The 27,109-nt window shown below is 48.9% G+C and overlaps 1 protein-coding gene across 1 annotated transcript; it reads left to right on the top strand.

Annotated features, from left to right (window-relative positions):
• Nucleotides 1–524: 524 nt before the first annotated feature.
• DDB1 (damage specific DNA binding protein 1) lies at nt 525–26,840 on the top strand. The gene is given in 30 exon segments (XM_038404615.2): nt 525–699; nt 1,272–1,420; nt 1,590–1,619; nt 1,621–1,708; nt 2,553–2,629; nt 2,632–2,745; nt 2,747–2,791; nt 8,382–8,496; nt 8,609–8,706; nt 10,226–10,384; nt 10,871–10,954; nt 11,969–12,085; nt 12,414–12,516; nt 12,754–12,829; nt 12,911–13,019; nt 13,209–13,387; nt 13,477–13,640; nt 13,735–13,842; nt 14,347–14,554; nt 15,112–15,207; nt 15,531–15,642; nt 16,356–16,479; nt 16,853–17,017; nt 17,542–17,636; nt 17,803–17,973; nt 18,913–19,022; nt 19,281–19,450; nt 23,978–24,080; nt 25,791–25,914; nt 26,098–26,840. Coding segments are annotated over 30 exon segments (3,438 nt in total). The 5' UTR covers nt 525–638; the 3' UTR covers nt 26,182–26,840.
• Nucleotides 26,841–27,109: the final 269 nt, after the last annotated feature.

Here is a 27,109-nt window from a genome sequence, read left to right as displayed (position 1 = left end):
CCGGCAGGGACACAGGGAGATGCAGCAGGAGGGGAAACGTGAGAGGGCACGGTGGTGGGGAAACTGAGGCAGGCGGCCACGGGGCTGACAGAGCGGGCACGGCTCCTTCCATCAGGGCATCGCGGGGCAATGCAGCGGAGATGGCAGACAGGGTGCTACCAGCATGGGCATGGCGGGAGGGATGAGGCAAGGGAGCCACCCACAGCGGGTGCGGGCAGATGTGGCGCAGCGCGAGGGGCACGGTGCCCCCCACAGGGGATGCTGAGGGCGAGGAGAGGAGCACAGCGCCCTCCTATTGGGGAATGGCGGGGCATGGTTGCCATCTCACAAACGGGGGGCATCTCTGCAGCACGCCTCCCGCCTCCCCGCCTTCCTCCTCACCCGCCCGCCTGCCGACTCTTCTGCTCACAGCGGGTCCTCCGAGAGGGGCAGAGGATCCTCTTCCTACGGACCCCCGCTCTGCGCGTGCGCGCACTCCCGTTTACCGTGCGCGCACGCGCGGGTCCTCCCGGCAGCCGTCCCGTGGTGCCCCCGCGCGGCGGCGGCGTCTGGCGGCGGTATCTCGCTGGTGCGGGAGGCAGCGGTGAGGGCTGCGCGGTCTCGCTCTCTGTGGTCTCTTCGGCCATCCCTCCCCCACCATGTCCTACAACTACGTGGTGACGGCGCAGAAGCCAACGGCCGTGAACGGCTGCGTCACCGGTACCGGCCGTGCGGGGGGGCGGGGCCTGGCGGGGGGCCCTATGAGTTGGCGGGGGCTGAGGCGGGGAGTTATCTGCGGTGGGCAGGGCTGGGAAGGGCCGGGCCCGGTGGGGGGGGAGGTGTTGTCCCCGGACGCCCATGGGGGGAGCGTCAGTCCTTGGCAGCCGAGGGGTGACAGCTGTGCCTGGCCCCCTGTTCGTGGGGAGCGGGGCTTAGTGCGGCTATTGCCTATGGGCTGGGGCGCCGCGTGGGGGTGAGGACGCGTGGGCTGTGGGGGGCGGCCTGTGGGTGGGTGGTGAGCAGAGTGGCAGGGGCTGGGGAGTGGGAGGCAGTGGGTGGATGGGGGGCAGTCAGTGTGTGTGGGGGTGAATGAACAAGGTTCTGGGGGTGCCAGGAGGTGGAGAGCAATCAGGGGAGCAAGCGGTCGGGGCGGGGACAAGTGGGGTGCAAGGGGTGAGCAGGATGCTGAGGCAATAAGTTGGGTGCTTGAGGTGTAGTGTGAGGCCCTCTGTGGAGACAGAGGCTGCTGGGTTGCTCCCTTGGTTTGCAGCCTTGTGATGCTTTGTCTACAGGGCACTTCACTTCATCGGAGGACCTGAACCTGCTGATAGCGAAGAACACCCGCCTCGAGATCTATGTGGTCACGGCTGAGGGGCTGCGGCCTGTCAAGGAGGTGGGCATGTATGGCAAGATTGCAGTTATGGAACTCTTCCACCCAAAGGTGAGTGTGGTGCCTGGTGGTGGGGGTGGGGTATGGTGCTGGGTGGGGTGCCGAAGGATGAGATTGTGGAATAAGGGGTGTGAAATTTGTTCTGATCAGTGCCAGGAGTTTGGGTGGGTTTCCTTTGTATGGAGTTTTCCTGAAGCATGTTGATGTTCCCTCTTTCTAGGGGGAGAGCAAGGACCTGCTGTCATTCCTGAACAGCCAAATTACAATCCTGTATCCTTGAGTACAAGCAAAGTGGTGAGAGCATTGATATCATCACCCGAGCCCATGGCAACGTTGCAGGTAAATTGGTGAGCAAGCAGTAAAGGCTGATGGGTTCCCTTTGTGAATGCTGGTTTTATTCTGGTGTTGGAATAGACAAACTATAATACAAATCTCTGCCTTTGTGGAACTCACAACCTAAGCTCCTGATCTTGCAACTGACTGTGCCTGGTCTCTTACACTAGTATTCAGACAAAACCCTCCCTCACCAGTTGTCAAGCCAAAGCACCTTCATCTGTTTTCAAATATTGAGGTTATAATTGGCAGCTGTGATGCATGGATTGAGTACAAGACTGGATATCAGGAAATTTGGTCTGCCGGTAAGTTGCTGAGCGTTGTCCTTGGCCAGATGCTTTTCTGGCCACAGTTTTGCCATCTGTAATGTGCTAAGAGATCTAAGATAATACCTAAAGTCTCAGATAGTGTTTTTTATCTATAGATTTCAAAGTGCTTTATAAAGAGATAAGCATCATTATTCTCATTTTATGATGGGGAAACTGAGGCACAGGTTGGTGACATGTCTGAGTCACCCAGGCAGACATGGGAATAGAACACAGGTCTTGTGGTGTCCCTGTTCAGTGCTCTATCTATGAAGCATATTGCCTCCCTAGAAAAGAGACTGCAAAGTTGTTTGTGCTACAGGAAACTGAGAGTAAGTTATTGAGGCTGGTGGTTTTATCTTTGGAGAAACGTCATGGCTCATTGTGAAAAGGACATCTATTTTGGACATGGGATACCCAAGTCACTATTTGCTTGCTGGACAATATGCTAAAACCTAATAAATGGATTGCAGGAAATTGACTTTGTCTCTTGACCTCACTGAGTGTTCTCTTGTTTCTTTGTTTGGGTCTCTTTTTGATAGTAGTCTCTTCTCTCCAGGATCGCATTGGTCGGCCCTCAGAGACGGGTATAATTGGCATCATTGAACCTGAGTTGTCGGATGATTTGGATTGCGGCTCTATGATGGCCTTTTCAAGGTCATTCCTCTGGACCGGGACAACAAGGAGTTAAAGGCCTTTAACATCCGCCTGGAGGAGCTGCAGGTCATCGATGTCAAGTTTCCTCTATGGCTGCCAGGCTCCTACCATCTGCTTTGTTTACCAGGTACCCTGGGTGGCTTCCTTGAGTTGTCCCTGAATAGAGGGTGTTGGAAATCAATTGGTCAGGGCTGGTGTGAGTGTAGTCCCTGAATGTCCTTGTAATTGTCCAAGTCATTTATGCTGTCCTGGAACCTATGCTAAGCAGCATTGTGATCTAGTGGTTAGAGCAAGAGGCTGGGAGTCAGGACTCGACTGACTGACCGACCTAGGGAAAGCCACATCACCTCTCTCTGCCTCACTTTCTCTGTCTATGCCACATGAGTGGCATGCCACATGAGTATTAGCACTCCATGGGAGGTCAAAGCTTCCCTCTTTAGGAGCCTTGAGATTCTGGATGACTGGTGATTTAGATGTGCCTATTTCTTATTAAATGGTTAGCAGAAATGTCTCTCAGCATGCATTGGGTAGGTTGCGGACGAGCTCAGCTTGGTTTACAGGCTCTGGCTATTTCTTTATAGAAGGTGATGTTGGGCCTGATCTGCCTCCTTCTCAGTGGTTGTGAGGAGTCAGTAAATCCTGTTCAGCTATAGGTTAAGGCTACTTTTCATTTCTGTAGGTGCCTCAAGCCTGTCTTACTGTTGGGATAGTCTCCCAAAGGAAACATTTCTGAGCACTGTTACATCTCCACTTACACATCTCAAAACAAACTCTGTGGGCTAGCTGGCTGGCTCAGAAAATTGGTGAGAGGACATGGAGTCCTTCGTCTTTTACATTGCCAGTGCAAATCTAGCCCAGGAAGCTAGACACTGGCTGAAAGTCATTGCTGTCTGATGGCTTCTTTGTGCCTGTGTGAAATGAGTTTTGGTGGCTTCAGTTTAGTTCTTAATGGCTGATCACATAAAGTCATGAGCACAAGTAATAATCTAGCTTTTATAATGTGCATTTCATCGTAGAGCTCCGCACTTTTACCAAGGAGGTCAGTAACATTATTCCCATTTTATAGATGGCAAATCTGAGACGCATAGGAGAGATGTGACATAGACTTCCTGTCTGTGTCAGAACTGGGAGTAAGAAAAGGAGTACTTGTGGCACTTAGAGACTAACAAATTTATTTGAGCATAAGCTTTCGTGAGCTACAGCTCACTTCATCGCATCAGATGGCTTATGCTCAAATAAATTTTAGTCTCTAAGGTTGCCACAGTACTCCTTTTCTTTTTGCAAATACAGACTAACACGGCTACTACTTTGAGAACTGGGAATGGAACCCATGTCTCCTGACTCCTAGTCCAGTGGTCTGTCCACTAGGCCACACTGTGATAATGTTGCAGTCTGAGCAAAGAGGCAAGGTCTGAACAGACCAGGGAGCCTGAGCTTCCCCCTCATCTTTAGCGATGACTCTTCAGGGCATGTCCATGTAACCACAGTGATGTTGAACCCTCCATCATGACATTTTGCCTGTAATACTTTATTATTACTGTGCTCCATAACATTTACACATGCTACAGCAATGGGGTTTGTGTAACCATTGCACCCAGTTTGAGATGTTTGTGGCTTCCCTAAAGCTAAGAAGTATAAATAATGGCTTTTACACAACACTCTATAAAGCGTAAATTACCCTGTGAGAAAGGAAATCATTACCCTCATTGTGTTGGTGGGGAAACTGAGGCAGAGAGTGGCAGTGACTTGATCCAGGTCATAGAGTCCATGACAGAGCCTTGGTAAGAACTCAGGAATTCCAGGGTTGTACTCACAATGTTCCTCTGTCCACCAAAGTAGCAGAGACAAGAGGACTTGGTTATTCGTATAGTCAGTAGGAAACAGGGCTTTGTTTCCACAGATCTAAGGGTTGTAAACATTTCTAATTAAGAGTGAAGCTATTAATGCCCTGTTATAATAATCAAACAGTCCTGGTATAAGAAGGAAAGGGTTGATTTGATTTGTGTCTGCCAACAACACACTTAATGCCGTGCAGTAAATTTTGCCCTTGTAGCAGAGTGGGATACGCATTCTGTCTGACTCATTAATTCTTACATAAAACATTTGGTTTTGTTTTGGTTGCTGTCTCTCTGAATTGTAAAAGAAAAGGAGTACTTTAGAGACTAACAAATTTATTAGAGCATAAGCTTTCGTGAGCTACAGCTCACTATGCTCTAATAAATTTGTTAGTCTCTAGGGTGCCACAAGTACTCCTTTTCTTTTTGCGAATACAGACTAAACGGCTGCTACTCTGAAACCTGTCTCTGAATTGTGTGCATGTAGGTGGGGAGAGGTTTTCCGAGTTTTTTTTCATGTAATCTCTCTAAAGTTATTAATCCTGATCAGAGAATTTGGACTGATCAGAATTGCAGTGCATGTTCTTAGATGTTGGTGGGTATCCTTTTTTTTTTTTTTGTTTTTATTTTAAATGCCAAAGGCAGATACCACAAATATGAATAAATTCCATATAAAAGACTGTTAAGAAAACATACCAGTTGAAAGGACACTAAAGTGGTCCAGAAATGCCAGAGTTAAAATGCAATTTTACTCTGAAAAGCTACTATTAAAACAGCAACTTTACGCTCAGATCTATTCCCCATTTCTATTCCTTGTAACTGTTTCTTGCTTTACTGATAAACTTAAGTTTTTATTGCTCTTCACTCTGATTAACAATGGTTTGCCAGCACAATCAGAAGAGAATCCAGCTCATAAGAACATAAGAATGGCCATACTGGGTCAGACCAAAGGTCTATCCAGCCCAGTATCCTGTCTTACCGACAGTGGCCAATGCCAGGTGCCCCAGAGAGAGTGAACCTAACAGGTAATGATCAAGTGATCTCTCTCCTGCCATCCATCTCCACTCTCTGATAGAGGCTAGGGACACCATTCCTTACCCATCCTGGCTAATAGCCATTAATTGACTTAACCTCCATTAATTATCCAGTTCTCTTTTAACCCTGTTATTTGTCCTAGCCTTCACAACCTCCTCAGGCAAGGAGTTCCACAGGTTGATTGTGCACTGAGTGACGAAGAACTTCCTTTTATTTGTTTTAAATCTGCTACCCATTAATTTCATTTGGTGGCCCCTAGTTCTTATATTATGGGAACAAGTAAATAACTTTTCCTTATTCACTTTCTCCACACCACTCATGATTTTATATACCTCTATCATATTCCCCCTTAGTCTCATTTTTCCAAGATGAAAAGTCCTGCCTCTTTAATCTCCCCTCATATGGGACCCATTCCAAACCCCTATTCATTTTAGTTGCCCTTTTCTGAATCTTTTCTAATGCCAGTACATCTTTTTTGTGATGAGGGGACCACATCTGTACACAGTATTCAAGATGTGGGCGTACCATGGATTTATGTAAGGGCAATAAGATATTCTCTTCTTATTCTCTGTCCCTTTTTTTAATGATTCCTAACATCCTGTTTGCTTTTTTGACTGCCGCTGCACACTGCGTAGATGTCTTCAGAGGACTATCCATGATGACTCCAAGATCTTTCTTCTGATTAGTTGTAGCTAAATTAGCCCCCATCATATTGTATGTATAGTTGGAGTTGTTTTTTCCAATGTGCATTACTTTACATTTATCCACATTAAAATTTATTTGCCATTTTGTTGCAAATCACTTAGTTTTGTGAGAACTTTTTGAAGTTCTTCACAGTCTGCTTTGGTTTTAACTATCTTGAGCAGTTTAGTATCATCTGCAAACTTTGCCACCTCGCTGTTTACCCCTTTCTCCAGATCATTTATAAATAAATTGAATAGGATTGGTCTTAGGACTGACCCTTGGGGAACACCACTAGTTACCCCTTTCCATTCTGAAAATTTACCATTTATTCCTACCCTTTATTCCCTGTCTTTTTAACCAGTTCTCAATCCATGAAAGGATCTTCCCTCTTGTCCCATGACAATTTAATATACGTAAAAGCCTTTGGTGAGGGACCTTGTCAAAGGCTTTCTGGAAATCTAAGTACACTATGTCCACTGGATCCCCCTTGTCCACATGTTTGTTGACCCCCTCAAAGAACTCTAACAGATTAGTAAGACATGATCTCCCTTTACAGAAACCATGTTGACTTTTGTGCAAGAATTTATGTTGTTCTGTGTGTCTGACCATTTTATTCTTTACTGTTGTTTCAACTAATTTGCCCGGTACTGACATTAGACTTACCAGTCTGTAATTGCCAGGATCACCTCTAGAGCCCTTCTTAACTGTGGGCGTTACATTAGCTATCTTCCAGTCATTGGGTACAGTAGTTGATTTTCTCCTTTCTGAAATTAAATGCCACAGTGTTGGGCTGTAGAGGTGTTCTTTCCACCACAGGAATGTTAAGCTCACGCTCCTTGAGTTAGAGCATTGTCAACCAAACGATTTAAGTTCCAACTGCATAATCTTTGTTTAAGTGTGAGCTGGAAAGAACCCAGCTTAACTTTGACTTTGCAAAGCAGGCAGTTAGTAAAATCTTTTACTTAGAAACTGTTGATTGGATCTGCAAATTGCCAAGACACAGTACACACAGAGCCTAACAGTGTCCTTTCACAAAAAAAAAGTCATTTTTCATAATAGAACCATGCTCGCAACCTTAATTCTGCCCTTTTGGGCACCTGCATCATTACAATATAGACTGTAGTTCCTGGATCCCATACGGTTCCTAAATAATAGTGCTGTATGGGTTTTCTGTAACCTGGTAGTACAGAGCACTAGTCTGTGTGTCAGACAAACGTTAGTTCAGAAAAATCATTTTTGTGAGAAGTATTAGTAAACTGTGCTTACACAACGTACTGCAGAATAATAACTTTAAGTAATAGCAAGAGTTTATATAACCCTCTACTCTGTGTTACATGACCCTCCCTGTGCTTGATCGACAGGGGATATGAATTTGTTACAGCCCAGCTACAGAGCATGAATCTCTGGGTCAATTTTAGCTTTGGAGGTCCCTGGTTCAATCTGCCTGGTGTGTCAGTCAACATGCTGGCTGTCACACTAGCTTGCATGTTTGCAGCAGAGTCCATGGGTAAACTGGATAATGGTCAAAAAATGGGTCTACTGAGACTACTGCTTTTTATGCTAGCCAGTATCATTGTTACTGTGTGTTCTTCCATTTGTTGTATCCACTTGTTGTCTCTCGGATTGTTATACTGTAACTCTTTGGGACAGGAGCTGTCTTATGTGTTTGTACAGCACCTAGCACAATAGACCGATCCATGATTGGTGCCCCAGACACTACTGCAGTACAAATAATGGGTGTTGTCATAAATATCATAAGAGAAAAGGCAACTTATTTAAAAAGGCTGTCTGTAAAGAGAAGCCATGACAAAGAAAATAGTGAACTATAACAAGACAGTCTGTATTTTCATTGCCTTCTGGGCATGTCAAGTATTACAGCTCTAGAAGGTACTACATGCACATGCAGCTAAGGCTGTAGAATATTGTATTGTATTTGAGAGAATTGGATAATATGACAAGGGCATTGTTTAAGCATTTCCACTCTAACATGGTATTGGTTGTAGAGGGTCAGACTCTATCTTCCCTGCTGTTTTGCGGCCCCTAATCAGACATTACGGTCCTGCAGCCTCCTTATTACTCTGCAAGTAATCTCATTGTGTTCATGATCAAACACACACTTCTGCTTGCCTGCTGCAGTGATTTCTGTTGCTTCTCTTTCTGCAGGATCCCCAGGGTCGCCATGTCAAAACGTACGAGGTATCCCTGCGAGAGAAGGAATTCAACAAGGGTCCCTGGAAACAGGAGAATGTAGAGGCCGAAGCGTCCATGGTAATTGCAGGTCGGTTCTTCTTTATAGAAGATCTTACCTACCACATCTTGCTTCGGTGTTGATGCTTCACCTTGTTACAGGTACTCTCTAACGAGGCTGTCTGCATTCTCCCTTTCTGCAGTACCCGAGCCCTTTGGAGGAGCTATCATCATTGGGCAAGAGTCGATCACCTACCACAATGGCGATAAATATCTGGCTATAGCTCCACCGATCATCAAGGTGAGAGAGTTTCTTTCTAAAATGCTGTTCCCTAGGGCCTTGGATATGGCTGCTCCTGGGGCCTGGTTCCTTTGCACTTCAGTTTCCACGTTGTGCCTAGGTACTGCATGTAGTAAGTTCTAAGGCTCACCTGTACTAAGGAGTCTCCAGGTTGGGATTTTAAACTGCTCTCTCACCCTCGCATATCTGTGGGATGGGACTCCTTTACTCCCATGTGACAGTGTAGGGATGTGGCCTTTGGGTGCATGAATGGGTGTCTGGTACAGTTGTTGATCCCTGTCTTCGGACACTTGAGGGTTGTGTTCTGTGTTGAAGAAGGCGTGTGCCTGGTCCCCTTATAGCCAAATATGGGTGGGGCTGCTCTTTGCTTTGAGTGCCGGGGAGAATGCTGTAAAGCCGAAAGCCTGTTGGGGCTCTGGGGCTGCAGAGAAAGAAATACATTAAGTAGCAGAGTGAGGTTCGGGCATTGGCCCAAGCCAAAGCAGAGATGCAGCTGAAAGGCTCACAGCAAAGGTAGGACCTGTAGCAGTGAAAGAGCTGAAGCTTGAATACAACACTGAGTGTGAACGAGTGCTTGGTTTGGGAAGAGGGGAGCCCAGGTGGGGTGTCTGAGCCAGGGGGTGTGATCCTCATGAGAGGGGTATGATTCCTGGCTGCAAGTTGTACAGGAAGCATCAACTAGATCACAGAGGCAACAAGGGGAGTGAGTATGTGTTAGACTGAAAGAAAAGCAGAGATATGATCAGAAGATCATTTGAAGGCTGAGACAACAATGGACTAGAATGTGGAAATAGATCTCTGGGGAAATAGATACAGGCATCGTGGCTTGAGTGTCTGACAGGCTGTCAGCTCAGGCTCTTTGGAGGCCCATGCTTTTATGTGTGCTGCATTAGTAAGAAAAGTAACATGCTGCCTGGGAGTCTCTCTGGGCCTTGCCCTGCATACCTAGCACAGGCACATCTGCCCTAAAGTCAATGGGAGATTTGCTTGGATAAGGGCTGCAGGAGCATGCCATTAAATCCCAACCCAAATGGCATGACCAGAAGCTGGGCATCATCTGTCACTCAGAAAACCACTTGCTCAGAGTTCTGAGACAAAACTGGCATGCAGCTGTCTAGGCCCAAACCAGCATCTGGACAGTTCATCTGCTGAAAGTGCTCAGTCAGCGGAATGAGGTTTCTGAGGGGGTCACTCCTGAGCTGAGAATGGGCCTAAGGCATTTCAGCCTGACCTGTAATTCCTGAGACAGTTCTGAGTAGTTGATAATGGGGAAGTTCCACCACAGACTCGCATATAGTCAATGGCACAATATAATCAGTGGGGAGTCAAATCACTGTCCCAAGGAGCAAGCGGATTGCCACAATGGTTGGGGGAATTCACCGTCTCACGCAGGATTGTACTGTTGGCCATGTGCATTGTGGGCGTATTCACTCTTCTCTGGCACATCTGACATTGGCAGCTGGGAGCCAGATACCAAGCTAGGGAGCCCAGTAACTCCAACCACTTTCTCTGCCTGCAGCAAAGTACAATCGTGTGCCACAATCGTGTGGATCCCAACGGGTCCCGTTACCTCCTGGGGGATATGGAGGGCCGTCTCTTCATGCTGCTTCTGGAGAAGGAAGAGCAGATGGACGGCACAGTCAGCCTGAAGGACCTGCGTGTGGAGCTGCTTGGAGAGGTAGTGCTCTTCCCCCTTGCTGCTGTACTATGTGTGGTCTCTGCCTGGGGAATTCTTGAGCTGCAAGCACGGCTCAAGGACTTAAATGGAGAGAAGCGAGTCTCCACTAAGACTGGGGTGGGGTGCGGTTTAATTCTTTGCTATATTCACAGCTCTAAACCCCCTGAGGCACCAGGATTTATGGGGAGTGACCAAGTGTGGGTCCTTTGCTAGCGTCCCCACCTTCAGGGGTTGCATTGGGGCTGGTGCTTCGGTCAGTCATTGAGGGGAGCATGTACTCTTTGGTGTTTCCCTAAAAGGATTTTCTTTCAGGCTACGGATCTTAACTTCCTTCCAGGGGCGTTCCCATGGAGCTGGAGTTTGGGATTGGTGTTTGTAGGGTAGGGGGCCCTGCTCTGGTCTGGGGCTTTCCAGTGGGCTTGAATTGTATATCTGCTACAGGCCTCTTTCCCCCTAACCTGTTGGTCCATCTGTCTCCTTGCCTAGACATCCATTGCAGAGTGCCTGACCTACCTAGATAATGGTGTTGTCTTTGTCGGCTCTCGGCTTGGGGACTCCCAGCTTGTGAAGGTGAGAAGAAGCCCTCTCCTGATCTAGTTCTATCTGCAGCCACATTTGTTCACCTTTCCCCTCCCTGCTGGATCCCAAGAGGCTTGGATGGGTCAGGGGAGCCTCTGCCTTGCTTCCCATTGCTCGCCCAGGCCTCTCTGCTCTGTTTGCTGGAAGTTTGACTCTGTTATTGACAAGAGGTCGAAAAAAAACGAGGAGTACTTGTGGCACCTTAGAGACTAACAAATTAAATTTGTTAATCTCTAAGGTGCCACAAGTACTCCTTGTTTTTTTTGCTGATCCAGACTAACATGGATACCACTTTGAAACAGGTTGAATAAACAGGCTCCGTCAGTATTTATGAATCAGATTTAGTTACATATTGATACAGCATAGTGCAGAATACAGAAAGGAAGGCTGTATATTACCAAACCGATCTGCAGAAATGTTCTTGATTCACTCCCAACTAACTCTCAAAACCTCAGCTCCTTATGTGCCTTGGGTCTTTACAAAGAGAGAGAAAAGATTCCTTTTTCAACAGCCTAATTACTTGTGAAATATCCTTTATGGTATTTCAGCATACATGATTTGATAAGTCCATAGGTATTTTGAACCAAGTTGTTATTACAGAAAACGTCTCTGACAACAAGCAAATCCTGATGAATTAAAAACATCTCAGTAGTTTATTATCTTATCAATCACAAAACACATCTGCAAGTATCCCTCGTCAGTCACAAGTGGTCTCTTTTCTTGGTTTCCTAGACATCTGATGACTTTTTCTGTGGGTTGACAGGATCACAGCAGGAGATTACACACATTCCATCACTTGGTCACACACTAAGGTTCAGCCTGTGTACAGAGCACATTTAGGTGTATAGATACAGAACACCCGCACTTTGATTGATGCCCCACAGCGTTCTGGGACTTGCGTACAAAGCGTTATGGGAGTTTCATATCTGCTAGCAACTCAGATCCCTCCCCACCTCTGGGTGCTCCCTGCATTTACTTTGGGAGCTAATGACTTTGTGTTCACAGCTCAGCGTGGACAGCAATGAACAAGGCTCCTACGTAGTGGCCATGGAAACCTTCACCAACCTGGGCCCCATCGTGGACATGTGTGTGGTGGATCTGGAGAGACAGGGTCAAGGGCAGGTAATATTGGCTCTGCCTTCCCTTTGTCAGTGCTGAGTGCGTCTTCTCCAGATGGGGCGTGCCCACTGCAAAGGGGGGATAGACTGTGCTCCATGCTGGGCGTCCAAGCTGCCCTCATCTGAGCTACTACACAAAGAGATACTGAGAGGGAGGATAGGTAGTGCTTGTGGGGTATTCTGTGTTAGGAGCAGCGAATGGTGGCGCTTTGAGATCCATTGCGGGAAGGTGCTGTGAGTGCAAAGAAGGAGTCTTAGGGTAGCTGCTTCCCGGGGATCCCTTCTCATGAGGGAAGATTAGAGGAAAGTTAATGAGTACCTCCTCTTTCTAGCTGGTCACGTGCTCTGGCGCCTTTAAGGAGGGCTCCCTAAGGATCATCCGGAATGGGATTGGGATTCACGAACACGCCAGCATCGACCTGCCAGGGATTAAAGGTATGTAAATCCATCGGGAGCGCAGAGCATACGTGTCAGCCTTCAGCTTTGTCGGCATGTTCTATAAATCCATTTGATTGTGACCCACAGCTTCAGAGGGGACTGGGAGATGTGTCCTGCATGCAGGCTGGGCAGGGTGTGGGGTGTGTCAAGGGGCATCTCCCTAAGCTTTTTACTGAGATTTTTACTCAGATTTTACTTTATTACTGAGTAATATTGGGCTCTTTTCTTGTGCAGGCCTATGGCCCCTGAGGTCAGATTCACACCGTGAAACTGACAACACCTTGGTACTATCCTTTGTGGGCCAGACCAGGTAAGACTCTGGGGTTAATGCTGGGGCAGGTTCTGGGCTGTGTGCTCTGTACCTAGTTAATTAATTCTTTCCCTCTTGTAGGGTTCTGATGTTAAATGGGGAGGAAGTGGAGGAAACTGAGTTGACAGGATTCGTAGATGATCAGCAAACCTTCTTCTGTGGCAATGTGGCCCATCAGCAACTGATCCAGGTACTGGTGAGGCCAGTGGGAGAGGAGGGGGCTTCTGGCTGGAATGGAAAGGGCTGTGAGGTATCATGGGAGGAGGCCTAGAGAATGTGCTCCCAGTAACAGGGAGGGTGGCAGCGTTTCACCTGGACTGAGTATCATTGACGGTGAGTGTGCCCTGCATCTGAGCTGAAGTGTTTCCCGCTCCTCCAGATCACCTCTGCCTCCGTGCGGCTGGTCACTCAGGAGCCCAAAGCCCTGGTGAGTGAATGGAAAGAGCCCAAGGGGAAGAACATCAGCGTGGCTTCCTGTAACAGCAGCCAGGTGGTGGTGGCTGTGGGGCGAGCACTCTACTACCTGGAGATCCAGCCCCAGGAGCTCAGGCAAATAAGGTGGGTGTGATCCCCTTGCCCTTGTCTCGTTCCTCTGGCCCCCAGCCTGGTTATTGACCTGTCCATTTCCTGCCTGCCTGCCTGCCCAGCTGCACAGAGATGGAGCATGAGGTGGCCTGCCTGGACATCACCCCACTGGGAGATTCTAATGGCAAGTCCCCTCTGTGTGCCATCGGCCTCTGGACTGACATTTCGGCACGCATCCTAAAGCTGCCCTCGTTTGAGCTGCTGCACAAGGAGATGCTGGGAGGAGGTAGGCACTGTTTGTGGGGCATTCTGTACTGGGAGCAGTGAACAAAGCTATGTGTGTCACTTAATGAGGCCTTCTCTTTTCCCCACCCCTGCAGAGATCATTCCCCGCTCCATTCTGATGACCACCTTTGAGAGCAGCCACTATCTTCTCTGTGCCCTGGGAGACGGGGCTCTCTTCTACTTCGGGCTCAGCATTGAGACGGGTGAGTACATGGCCCTTCCTAGTTTGGCTTTTGAGGGGGACGAGACTGATCAGATGCCCTTTCTCCCCCTTCTGAATCCTCTCTCTGATCCCAAGTAGGTTGGCCTGTGATGATGATGGCCCCTCCCCGCTCCATCCTGGTCAGGCCACGCCCCGACAAGACAGGACAGGGATCTCACCCATTTGTTATAACCCTGACATCCCTGGGGAATCTGACAGGCAGCTTCTGTTCAGATACTCAATACAATCAGGATTCCTGCTACAGGAGGGGGATCACCCCTTGCCTGCTTTTCAAGGGAGGGCTACTCTTCCCTCTCCTGGAGGGGACATGACGTGGCTCTTTGTGTGAAACGCTTTGACAGCCACCCTCTGCCGACAGCATGGTGTCTCTGGCCTCCATGTGAGCCCCTTCCAGCCAGTGTGCCTTGTGGCTTGATCCCACTTTTCCAAAAGCTCCCATCCCCTTTGTTGGGCAGCTCCTAACACTGCTGCTCCCTTATTATAGGTTTGCTGAGCGACCGTAAGAAAGTGACGCTGGGCACCCAGCCCACCGTCCTGAGAACGTTCCGTTCACTCTCCACCACCAACGTCTTTGCCTGCTCTGACCGCCCCACTGTGATCTACAGCAGTAACCACAAGCTGGTATTCTCCAATGTCAACCTCAAGGAGGTGAACTACATGTGCCCCCTCAACTCAGATGGCTACCCCGACAGGTGAGCACGCTCGCCCCATGCCAGAGGGGAGGGGCTTCTGGACTCTGCACTGGCCCAAGTTAGGTAAGCAGCAGCATGGCTGGAGGGTTCCCAGCTGCATCCTTCTACCTGATCTAGTGTCGAAAGGGCACAACACCCCCACGTGCATTCCCTGCTCAGGCCTGGCTGACAAGAAGGTGGAAGGTGATGGCATGTTCAGTGAGCAGTATACCCACAGGCCAGCTTGCAGCTGCATGGAGAATGGGAAATGGAAACCCTCCTCCAAATGCGATCAGACCCACTCCTTTTCCTCACTCACACATAACAGTCCAGCTCTTTTGCTTCCATGATGGTGTTGAATGAGAAGACACTTGCCATTGCTTTGTCCCTCCCTATATACCGGCACTGGGTTTTTTCCGCCCAGGCTGGGTCCCAGTAACACTTAGTCAGGAGATCAGTGCTGTGTTAGTCTAGCTGTTCTCCCAGCATCCTAGCTACGCAGAGCCCTGGAGTCAGTGGCTTCCTCTCTGGGCACCTGGTTTACAAGCCTGATCACTGACAGTCTCCTTTCTTTACAGTCTGGCATTGGCCAACAACAGCACTCTGACAATCGGCACCATCGACGAGATCCAAAAGCTGCACATCCGCACGGTTCCCCTCTACGAGTCGCCCAGGTGAGCAGTTGTGTGTTAGGGTTTCTGGGTCTGCGCCCTGTGTGTGAATGGGGAAGGACGATGGCATGGCTCATCGCTCTTCAAAGAGGAGCCGCCCCACCTTTCCACTTGTGTGTGGAAGTGATGAGATGGATGAATCAATGAGATTGGTGGCTGGCATTCTGAGAGCAGCCTGGGGGCTGTAGCGAGGAGATGTCTGGGAACTGAGCAGTTTAATAGCCTAGTGTCCCAGGAGCCTTTGTGTTCTCCTTAGCCTCAGACGTGCTCTCTCCCCTCCTACTGAGGAGTCCTTGTCCACACAGCTTGTTCTGTTTATCCTGCAGGAAAATCTGCTACCAGGAGGTGTCTCAGTGCTTTGGCGTGCTTTCGAGTCGCATTGAGGTGCAGGATGCCAGTGGGGGCACCACTGCACTGAGACCCAGTGCCAGCACCCAGGTGAGAGGAAGCTCTGGGAAGGCATGTGGGCTCGGGAGCTGGGCCACTGGATTAGCGGCTGTTGGAAACATGACTCTTCAAGCCAAATAGTTATACGTATTTTTCTTGACCACCTTGTCATCCCAATGTGGAGTACGTGGACTCCACTGTCCTACCCCATGGCAGTCTGGGCTGGAGGGAGGGTGGGACTCTAGTCTTAGACTCTTGAATCTTTTTATCTCTAGCAGATTCTGTGGCTTCCCTTGCCACATGTTCCCCTTTTCTCTCAACCCAGAGCCCTAGATCTCCTTTGTTTCCCTTGGTCTTACCATTCAGATTGCTCATTAGATGGGATTGCTGATCCATCCTGGGCTGTTTCCTTCTCTCCATGGCTGAGACAAAAGTCCTCTCAGAAGCTGCCATGGAAACTTCTATCTCATCATTCTGTGTTTCTTAAAGGGCCCTTAGCCTGACAGTCTGTCTTCAGAAGACTCTGAGGGGGAGTCCAATGTGCTCATATGCCCCGAGCAGCTGCATCTGGATTTTCCCATGGGAAGAAATGTTCCCCCCACATCGGTGGCCCATTTGGCCAAGCGTCTTGTCTGGGATCTCATTCATCTTCTTACCCCTACTCTGCATTTCCAGCTTTCTTTCTCGTTCAGCCTTTCTGCTCTCCCAGTGTGCTAGGCCACTGCGAGTAGCTTGAGGGTGTGATCACTCACTCTCTGTCCCAGGCCCTGTCCAGCAGCGTCAGCTCCAGCAAGCTGTTTTCCAGCAGCACCGCCCCGCACGAGACATCCTTCGGAGAGGAGGTGGAGGTGCACAATCTACTCATCATAGACCAGCACACCTTTGAAGGTACCAACCCTAATCACTCCCTTCTTCCTGCCCTCAGGAGGGGGCCCAGCTTACCTGTTGAACACTTTCCCTTGCAATGCACATGCAGCAAAGGGGCATGGATGAGACCAGCAGTTCTGTGAAAAAGAGGCTTTATAAGAAGGAAAGGCAAAGGGATGGGGACTCCTGGAGGAGGGTTGGGTGTAAGGCTGAGGGGGTTATACTGGGCGGAAGCACAGACTGGTAAAGAGGGGGTCTCTAGGGAAGTTCTTGACTCTGTGACTTGGGCACATGGAGCAGGCTCTTAGTTCCTTTTAATAAGCTGGTCCAGTAATGTGGGAGGGGAGAGGGCTCTTAGCCACAACCCAATTGCTTTTCTCTTTCCTACACCCAGTGCTCCACGCTCACCAGTTTCTGCAGAATGAATACGCCCTAAGCCTGGTCTCCTGCAAGCTGGGCAAGGACCCCAACACTTACTTCATTGTGGGCACGGCCATGGTGTATCCTGAGGAGGCTGAGCCCAAACAGGGTCGCATCGTAGTCTTCCACTACTCAGATGGTAAGAGGGAGACGGCTGAATTCCTGTACGGGGTCCCTCTCCTGGCAAACTCCAATCATCCAAGGGAGGTCACCCCCCTAAATCCAGATGATTGGGAATGGACAGCACTGTAACAGGCACCTTGGCTTCCCTCACAGACCTGCTGACAGATGGTTGCCAGCTGTCCATGAGAAAGCTTGTGCCCCCAGGCTCTTCTGCTGCTTGGGAGCTTTTGTTCTGCTGTGAACCAACCTCCAAATTATGGTACTTCTTCCCATCTCCCATTAGGACACAGTAATTCTTCACCCTAACTTCCGTCCAGAGCTGGAGTCTGAATCCCATGGTCTTTCCAGTCTTACTTCTCACATCCTTCCGCTACTGTCACTGGGCCAGCAGCTGCCCACCAACTGGCTGAGGAATGGACTTAGCCTTTCTAGGGAGAGAACAGACTTGAGTAGAGCATCTTGTTTGGGTTCCACAGAGGGTCTTGTAGCTGCTCTTGGGGGGCACAGAGGGTAACCAAAGAGTGTGTTGGTGCGTTCCAGGGAAACTGCAGAGTCTGGCCGAGAAGGAAGTGAAAGGGGCTGTGTATTCCATGGTGGAGTTCAACGGCAAGCTCCTAGCCAGCATCAACAGCACGGTAAGGCTCCTGCAAGGCCCTGGATATCCCAGGGAAGAGTTTTCTCCAGAGTTGGGAGGCAGCTCAGCAACAAGATTGAAAGAGCTCCTGTGCTCTGGTGTGCTGGGCTGCTATGTCCCTCTAGGTTCTTCTGTGCTGGCCCTGGCTCACATGTCTGTTCTCTCAGGTGCGTCTGTATGAGTGGACAGCAGAGAAGGAATTGCGCACAGAGTGTAACCATTACAATAACATCATGGCTCTCTACGTGAAGACCAAGGGGGACTTCATCCTGGTTGGGGATCTGATGCGCTCCGTTCTGCTTCTTGCCTACAAGCCCATGGAGGGTAACTTTGAGGAGGTACCGATACTCTTCCACCCAGGGTGATCGGGGTCTTGATCCTATGGTACAGCAAGGGGCTTTCAGGAAAGGGAGAGCAGCTTGTGGGGTGAGGAGAGGGCAGTTTGGCCAGAGAAGAGCCAACAGAGCTGGGCTTCCTTTTTGAGGCACAGTGTCCATAAGAATGGGATCTACTGAAGCCAGCCCTCAGAGCAGCAGCCGTGTTAGTCTGTATTGACAAAAAGAAAAGGAGTACTTAGTCTCTAAGGTGCCACAAGTACTCCTTTTCTTCTTGAAGCCAGCCTGTGGCAGATCTCTGTGGGCTCATGTGAGACATGCTGCTGGGGGATCTGGTTCAGTGTCACAGGCCTTGAGGAAAGGATGCTTTGTGTGATATCTGGTGCCTGCCATGGGGCTGGGAGGTGGGTTTGTCCTGGCTTCCTGTGGTGGGATCCAGGATGGGTAGTATAAGGTGTCCTGATGAGAGACCAGCCCCCCTCACAAGCAACATGGGTTGTCCTGCCAGGATCCTTGTTACGTTCTCGGGGTAGGGAATGTACTGCTGGAGTAGCTGGCTGTCTGGTGTAGTCCTTCCAGGAATCAGCCTGCTTTTCCATCCAAAGGCCCCACCTCCTCCAGAAAGAGCCACTTCTGCATGAAACTGGCACAAAGTCCCTCTCCTGGGGAGATGGGATTGTGATCCCATCAACTGGAGTTTGTGCTGTGCTGCTGCTCCTCCAAGTGGCCTTGTGAGCATGCAAACCTCCTTCTTCTAGCTCTGACATGGGCTGGCACTTCCTCCTTCCACCTGACTTCATTGCTGGGCTCAAAGGGCTGGGTGGGATCCCTCCATGCCATTGTAACGTTGGTGTTGGGTGGGGCAGGGTGGCTCCATGAGGATATCGCCTTGGGGGCTCACAGCAGGGCCTGATCTCCCCTGTGTGTGTCATCCCCTTTAAGATTGCTCGAGACTTCAACCCAAACTGGATGAGCGCCGTGGAGATCTTGGACGATGACAACTTCCTGGGAGCAGAGAATGCTTTTAACCTGTTTGTGTGCCAGAAGGATAGGTAAGCTGGCTCTGGGCATGATGCATTGCCTGGTGGTGATGGTGATGTGATACATCCTATCATTCCCTCCCTTTACAAGTGGGTGTTAGCTGGCAGGATCTGCCTCTCTTCTGTGTGTGGAATGTGGCTGTGGGGAGGTGTATTTGTTAGCTCAAAGCACTGGGATGGGGAGTGTGCTTGCATGCAGGGGGACATGTCTCTGTGGTGCCTCTGGTCTGTGGTGTTACCCCATTGCCTACCAGGGTCCTTGCATTTCAGCGCTGCTACGACGGATGAGGAGCGCCAGCACTTGCAGGAAGTGGGGCTGTTCCACCTGGGAGAGTTTGTCAACGTGTTCTGCCACGGCTCCCTGGTCATGCAGAACCTGGGTGAGACGTCCACGCCGACGCAGGGCTCGGTGCTCTTCGGCACGGTCAACGGAATGATCGGTAAGGGGAGAGCTCCTTGGCTGCCTCTCACCCTGCTGCTAGGGCCTGTTGTGTGGGGATCTCAGATCCTGGAGGGGCACTAACATGGGCCTTGAAAGGAAGCTGCCAAAGTGGATTCAATATCAGAGCCCTCCTGGAGCCATTAGTTGGACTAGGCAGAATGGTTTTTGCTGGAAAATTTAAAATATTTGCACAGTGTATGCTTTCATCAGCAAACTTTGATTTTTGGGGGGCAATCAAAATACTTCTGCTAAAAAAAAATTTTTTTTATTTAGAAATGCTGCTGCGGTGCTTCATGTGAGATGTAGTAGTTTCCTCATGTTCCAACTCGCTTTCCTTGGCTGGGCTTCCCAGCCTGCCTACATGTCCCATGATGTGCTGCCATCCCTCTCCAAGAGGAGGGGCACTGTGGTGCATCATGGGAGATGTAGTCCCATCAGGGAGCCCAGCCTACATAGATTCATAGATACTAAGGTCAGAAGGGACCACTCTGATCATCTAGTCCGACCTCCTGCACAGCGCAGGCCACAGAATGTCACCCACCCACTCCTATGAAAAACCTCACCCATGTCTGAGCTATTGAAGTCCTCAAATCATGGTTCAAAACTTCAAGGAGCAGAGAAGCCTCCCTCCAGTCAACCATGCCCCATGCTATAGAGGAAGGCAAAAAAACCTCCAGGGCCTCTCCAATCTGCCCTGGAGGAAAATTCCTTCCCGACCCCAAATATGGCAATCAGCCAAACCCTGAGCACATGGGCAAGATTCACCAGCCAGATACCCAGGAAAGAGTTTTCTATAGTAAATCAGATCCCATCCATCTAATATCCCATCTCAGGGGATTTGGCCTATTTACCCTGAATATTTAAAGATCAATTACTTACCAATACCATTATCCCATCATACCATCTCCTCCATAAACTTATCGAGTAGAATCTTAAAACCAGATAGATCTTTTGCCCCCACTGCTTCCCTTGGAAGGTTATTCCAAAACTTCACTCCTCTGATGGTTAAAAACCTTCGTCTGATTTCAAGTCTAAACTTCCTGGTGGCCAGTTTATACCCATTTGTTCTTGTGTCCACATTGGTGCTGAGCTTAAATAATTCCTCTCCCTCTCCTATATTTATCCCTCTGATATATTTATAGAGAGCAATCATATCTCCCCTCAACCTTCTTTTAGTTAGGCTAAACAAGCCCAGCTCCTTAAGTCTCCTTTCATAAGACAAGTTTTCCATTCCTCGGATCATCCTAGTAGCCCTTCTCTGTACCTGCTCCAGTTTGAATTCATCCTTTTTAAACATGGGAGACCAGAACTGCACACAGTATTCTAGGTGAGGTCTCACCAGTGCCTTGTATAACGGTACTAAAACCTCCTTATCCCTACTGGAAATGCCTCTCCTGATGCATCCCAAAACCGCATTAGCTTTTTTCACAGCCATATCACATTGGCAGCTCATAGTCATCCTATCATCAACCAATACTCCAAGGTCCTTCTCCTCTTCCGTTACTTCTAATTGATGCGTCTCCAACTTATAGCTAAAATTCTTGTTATTAATCCCTAAATGCATAACCTTACACTTCTCACTATTAAATTTCATCCTATTACTATTACTCCAGTTTACAAGGTCATCCAGATCCTCCTGTATAATATCCCGATCCTTCTCCGAATTGGCAATACCTCCCAGCTTTGTATCATCTGCAAACTTTATTAGCACACTCCCACTTTTTGTGCCAAGGTCAGTAACAAAAAGATTAAATAAGATTGGTCCCAAAACCGATCCCTGAGGAACTCCACTGGTAACCTCCCTCCAACCTGACAGTTCGCCTTTCAGTAGGACCCGTTGCAGTCTCCCCTTTAACCAATTCCTTATCCACCTTCTGATGTTCATATTGATCCCCATCTTCTTCAATTTAACTAATAATTCCCCATGTGGCACGGTATCAAATGCCTTACTGAAATCTAGGTAAATTAGATCCACTGCATTTCCTTTGTCTAAAAAATCTGTTACTTTTTCAAAAAAGGAGATTAGATTGGTTTGGCACGATCTACCTTTTGTAAAACCATGTTGTATTTTGTCCCATTTACCATTGACTTCAATGTCCTTAACTAATTTCTCCTTCAATATTTTTTCCAGGACCTTGCATACTACAGATGTCAAACTAACTGGCCTATAGTTACCCGGATCACTTTTTTTTCCTTTCTTAAAAATAGGAACTATATTAGCAATTCTCCAATCATTCGGTACTATTCCTGAGTTTACAGATTCATTAAAAATTCTTGCTAATGGGCTTGCAATTTCAGGTGCCAATTCCTTTAATATTCTTGGATGAAGATTATCTGGGCCCCCCGATTTAGTCCCATTAAGCTGTTTCAGTTTCGCTTCTACCTCTGATATGGTAATATCTACCTCTATATCCTCCTTCCCATTTGTCATGCTACCATTATCCCCGAGATCCTCTTTAGCCTTATTAAAGACTGAGGCAAAGTATTTGTTTAGATATTGGGCCATGCCTAGATTATCTTAAACCTCCACTCCATCCTCAGTGTTAAGCGGCCCCACTTCTTCCTTCTTAGTTTTCTTCTTATTTATATGGCTATAGAACCTTTTACTATTGGTTTTAATTCCCTTTGCAAGGTCCAACTCTACTCGACTTTTAGCCTCTCTCACTTTATCCCTACATCTTCTGACCTCAATTAGGTAGCTTTCCTTGCTGATCCCTCCCATCTTCCACTCCCTGTATGCTTTCTGCTTCTTCTTAATCACCTCTCTAAGATGCTTGCTCATCCAGCTTGGTCTACAACTCCTTCCTATGAATTTTTTCCCCTTTCTTGGGATACAGGCTTCCGATAGCTTCTGCAGTTTTGATTTAAAGTAATCCCAGGCCTCCTCTACCTTTAGATCCATAAGTTCTTCAGTCCAATCCACTTCCCTAACTAATTTCCTTAATTTTTGAAAGTCAGCCCTTTTGAAATCAAAAACCCTAGTTGCAGATTTATTTTTGTTAATCCTTCCATTTAGTTTGAACTGAATTAGCTCATGATCACTTGAGCCAAGATTGTCCCCTACAACCATTTCTTCTATGAGGTCCTCGCTACTCACCAAAATTAAATCTAAAATGGCATCCCCTCTAGTCGGTTCAGCAACTACTTGATGAAGGAATCCACCAGCTATCGCATCTAGGAAAATCTGAGCCCTATTATTATTACTAGCACTGGTCCTCCAGTCTATATCTGGGAAGTTAAAGTCTCCCATGATCACGCAGTTTTCATTAGTATTTACTTGATTAAAGACATTAAAAAGGGCTCTATCCATGTCCAAATTAGATCCCGGAGGTCTATAGCACACCCCGAGCACTATCGTAGGAGAGGCTTTACTAGTTTTCTTCCCCAATGTAATTTTTGCCCAGACGGACTCTGTCTTATCCATTGCATCGCTTCTTATTTCTTTACATTCTAACTCATCATTGATATACAATGCTACTCCACCCCCTTTACTTTTGTTTCTGTCTTTCCTAAACAGCACATACCCTTCAATACCTGTAGTCCAGTCATGACTACTATTCCACCATGTTTCTGTTATCCCTATCATATCTGGTTTCACTTCCTGCACCAGTAGCTCTAGTTCCTCCATTTTGTTACCTAGACTCCTCGCATTGGTGTACAAACATCTTAATTTTTGCTGTTTGGCCTCGCTCACATTTTGTACCCTATTAGGCACAGTCATTCTACAGCCAGTATAACCTATTAGACTAGTATCCACACCGCCCTCGTTCCTTATATACATTCTCCTACCCATGGCTGTATCCTTTCTTACTTCATCTTCTTCCCTCTCAATGCTAAAATCTGGCGTGGAGATTTTCTGGACATCTCCCATCCATCTCCCCCCAATTCCTAGTTTAAAGCTCTTTATCAGTTGTGCCAGCCTCGATCCTAGAAGTCTATTTCCTTCCCTACTCAGATGAAGTCCATCCCGAGAGAACTGACCTCTGTCTGTGAATGCCTCCCAGTGGCCATACATCCCAAAGCCCTCCTTTTAGCACCACTGCCTAAGCCATCTGTTGACAGTCATAATCTTGTCAGACCTTTGTTGCCCTTCTCTAGGAACAGGAAGGATCCCGCTAAAGATCACCTGAGCCTCAATTTCCTTAAGGGTCTTCCCCAGCCTAGCATAGTCTCCCTTGATACTTTCCAGCGAGAATCTGGCTGTACATGGAACAGGAGCATAAGGTACCTGAACCACAGCTCCCGTGAGGCACCAGCTTTTCTGGATTTTAATCTTTTCACATTTGAATTTTTGCCGAAAAATGAAGTTTTCTCTGGAAAATATGCAAGAAAGTGATTTTTTTTTTTTCCCACTTCCATTTAAATTTCCTGGGTGCGGGAGCACTTGTGACCATCTCTATCCATTAACTGCCAGGCAAGAGCCTGCCATTCCCAGCCTGCTGGAATCTGCAACAGTGTGGCCCAAAGGTTGCCAGGAAACTGCTTCATCCAGACCTGCTCCTCATTGCCCTCTCCTCTCTTGCAGGGCTGGTGACATCACTGTCGGAAAGCTGGTACAACCTCCTGCTGGATATGCAGAACAGACTCAATAAAGTCATCAAGAGTGTGGGCAAGATCGAGCACTCCTTATATCCTTCCCCATCCTCCTGTTCTGTGCCGCCTTCTCTAGCACATCTAGAAGCTTAGCAGTGAAGGTGCCTCTTACAGTGGGATGACTGTTAGGCTGTGCCATGAGTGGGATAGAGGCCGACACAGCGAATGCTAGAATGCTGACCCATGAATTGATGAGCCAAAGCCTAGAGTGACTTCCAGGAGCCTGGGTGGTGGGAGAATTTATGGAAGTTCAACAGATCTTTGTGTTACTGTGACCTACTGTGGTGAGCTCTGATCACTTGGACATGGTGTCCCTGGCACTTCACATGTATAGTAGGCAGGCAGAGCTTTGGCACCAATACCCTAGGGCAGTGGTCACCAACCCATCGATTGCGATCGACTGGTTGATCCTGGAGCCTCAGCCAGTTGTTTGTGACCTCCAGGCTGCTAAAAGTCCAGCGGTGCAGTGGGGCTTAGAGGTTGCCTGCCTGCTGTGGTCCCATGCTGCTCCTGAAGCAGCTGGCTGCTGGCATGTCTCTGCGGCCCGTGGGGGAAGGGATGTGGGAAGATGGCTTTGCATGCTGTCCTCGCCCCCAGTATCGTCCCCGTTCCCAGCCAATGGGAGCTGCGGGGGTGGCGCTTGCAGGTGCGGGTAGCACATGGAGACCCACTGCCCCGCCCCAGGGGCTGCATGCAGAGATGTCCCAGCAGCCAGCTGCTTCTGGGAGCAGCATGGGGCTACCGCGGGCAGGCAGCCTGCCTGAGTCCTGATACGCTGCCAACTGGGAGCTGCCTGTGGTAAGCGCCTCCGGCCCAGACCCTGCACCGCACACCCCCTCCTGCACCCCAGCCCAGAGTTCCCTCCCAGAGCCCCCTCCTGCACCCCAGCCCAGAGTTCCCTCCCAGACCCCACACCCCTGCCCCAGCCCGGAGCCCCCTCTTGCATCCTAACCCACTGCCCCAGGCTCAGCTAATGCACACCCCACAGTTGAGAATGTTACACTGATTTATGACAATCCCTGAAGAATTTTCGATCTATAAACCACAAATGACACTAATAATAAGTAAAATTCATGAAATGTTCAGTGGATTCTGAGATTAGGTGCAGTGTGACCATATGACCCCTGCACCCAAACACCCTCCCAGAGCTTGGACCCCTCACTCCTGCACCCCAACTCCCTGCCCCAGGCTCAGCCCAGAGCCCTCTCCCACACTCCAAGCCCCTCGGCCCCAGCCCAGAGCCCGCAGCCCCTGCCCCAGCCCAGTGAAAGTGAGTGAGGGTAGGGGGAATGGCGTGAGTGGGGCAGAGCCTTGGGGAAGGGAAGAGGCCTCAGGGGAAGGGCGAGGTAGATCCTGGGTTGATCTTAAGTTCAAAAAGTGATCTTGTACGTAAAAACGGTTGGAGACCACTGCCTTAGGGGACTGTACCAGTGGGTAGGGGGAATGTTTTGAGCTGCTTTGCAGAGTAGCAGGATGAATCAGGCACTCTGTTGTATTGCACTCGGGGTCAGGGATTCCATTGGGCTTGGCACACAGTTTCTCTCTCTCTGAAATACTGGGCCATGATGTAAATCAAATGCTGCACTGGTCGTGAATGTAGCATGTATATGTGGGAAATGAGGCAGTGTGTGTCCTACAAAGCTGCTCTACGTGCCTGGGGGTGGAGTTCTGTTCTGAGTGGTATTTAAGGGAGTCTGAGGATGGTGCAGTTTAAGTGGGTTTTGCTCCTTGATTCTCACTTCCACCTGGAGATCATTTCATACTGAGCGCAAGACGGAGCCAGCCACAGGGTTCATTGACGGTGACTTGATTGAAAGCTTCCTGGACATCAGCCGACCCAAAATGCAGGAGGTGGTAGCAAACCTACAGGTGAGATGGGGTTCGGATGTGAGAATCGGTTAGCAGCAGAGGATCTTGGGAAACTGATCTCTGGTACTAATCTTTTGAATGGCACTTCTTAACCTTGGTTCATGCAGGGGTGCTTCTGTAGGAGCTCTGTTCCTCCTCTCCCCGCAAGTCATGCTGCTATAACACATCTGTCCCTTGTTGCAGATTGACGATGGCAGTGGCATGAAGAGAGAGGCCACCGTGGACGACCTGATAAAGATCGTGGAGGAGCTGACCCGGATCCATTAATAGGATTCGGACTCATCTCCTAGCATCTTCCTCCATGGTAGAATATGGAGTCTCTTCCCACCTGCAGCCAGGGGGTCCCCTAGCCAGTTGCACTATGACACCAGAGGCTGCGGTTATCTTCCCGGGTGGAAGGGGAGAACCTCTGAACTGAAGCTATCTCGCTAGGGACTTGGGGATGTGATTTTTTTGGCTGGGCGTCCTGTTGTTTCCTGCTTGAGTTCACCAATCCTGTGGACCTCGGCTCCCAACCCAGGACTGGTCATGGCCAATTGCTCCCACTGGGTAACTGCCAGCACTTGGCTGAAGGGTCACCCCTTGCCTGGACTTCCCCCGTGACTCACTTGTTCACTGTTGTCTTTAGTATCTTTTTATTTGATTTTTATTTGATTCAGTGTGTTTTGAAGTGGAAGCCTCTTGCACCCCCTTCTGCCTCTGTAATGAGGATGGGCTGGAGGCTCTTCTCTGGTGCTGGGAAGATGGGGGAGATACCGTGCTGGCTTGGGAAGATGCCTGTTTGTCTGGCTGGTGAAGCTCAAAGGGTAGAGAAGGTCTCTCTCTCCACAGGATTTGTGGCGTGCTCAGGGAGGAAGGGTCTGGAAAGTGAAATATCTGTGGTTTGGTTTGAGTTTTACCAAATAAAGTAAGAGTCCAAGAGGAAAGGTCTGGCTCCTGCTTTCTCCTTGTCCCTTTGTTCTGCCATGGGGCTGATTTGTAGTGCTGTGGGCCACTGCTACAGGAGCCATGTCCCTGCTATGCTCCACGGGGAACTCTCACTCCACATCCCTGTTCTCCATTGCTTTGACCATTGTCCAGAAATGATCCTTTGGGCTTAAACTTTCCCCCGTTTGTCTCAGCTCACACACAGTCTGCAGGGGGAGTTGGACAGAGCTGAATAGCTGAGTGGATCGATCAGTTTCTGGGGGAGGAA

The sequence above is a fragment of the Dermochelys coriacea genome, chromosome 6 (assembly GCF_009764565.3).
Source record: "Dermochelys coriacea isolate rDerCor1 chromosome 6, rDerCor1.pri.v4, whole genome shotgun sequence".
Classification (NCBI taxonomy): domain Eukaryota; kingdom Metazoa; phylum Chordata; order Testudines; family Dermochelyidae; genus Dermochelys; species Dermochelys coriacea.
This window is presented reverse-complemented; position numbering and strand designations above follow the sequence as displayed.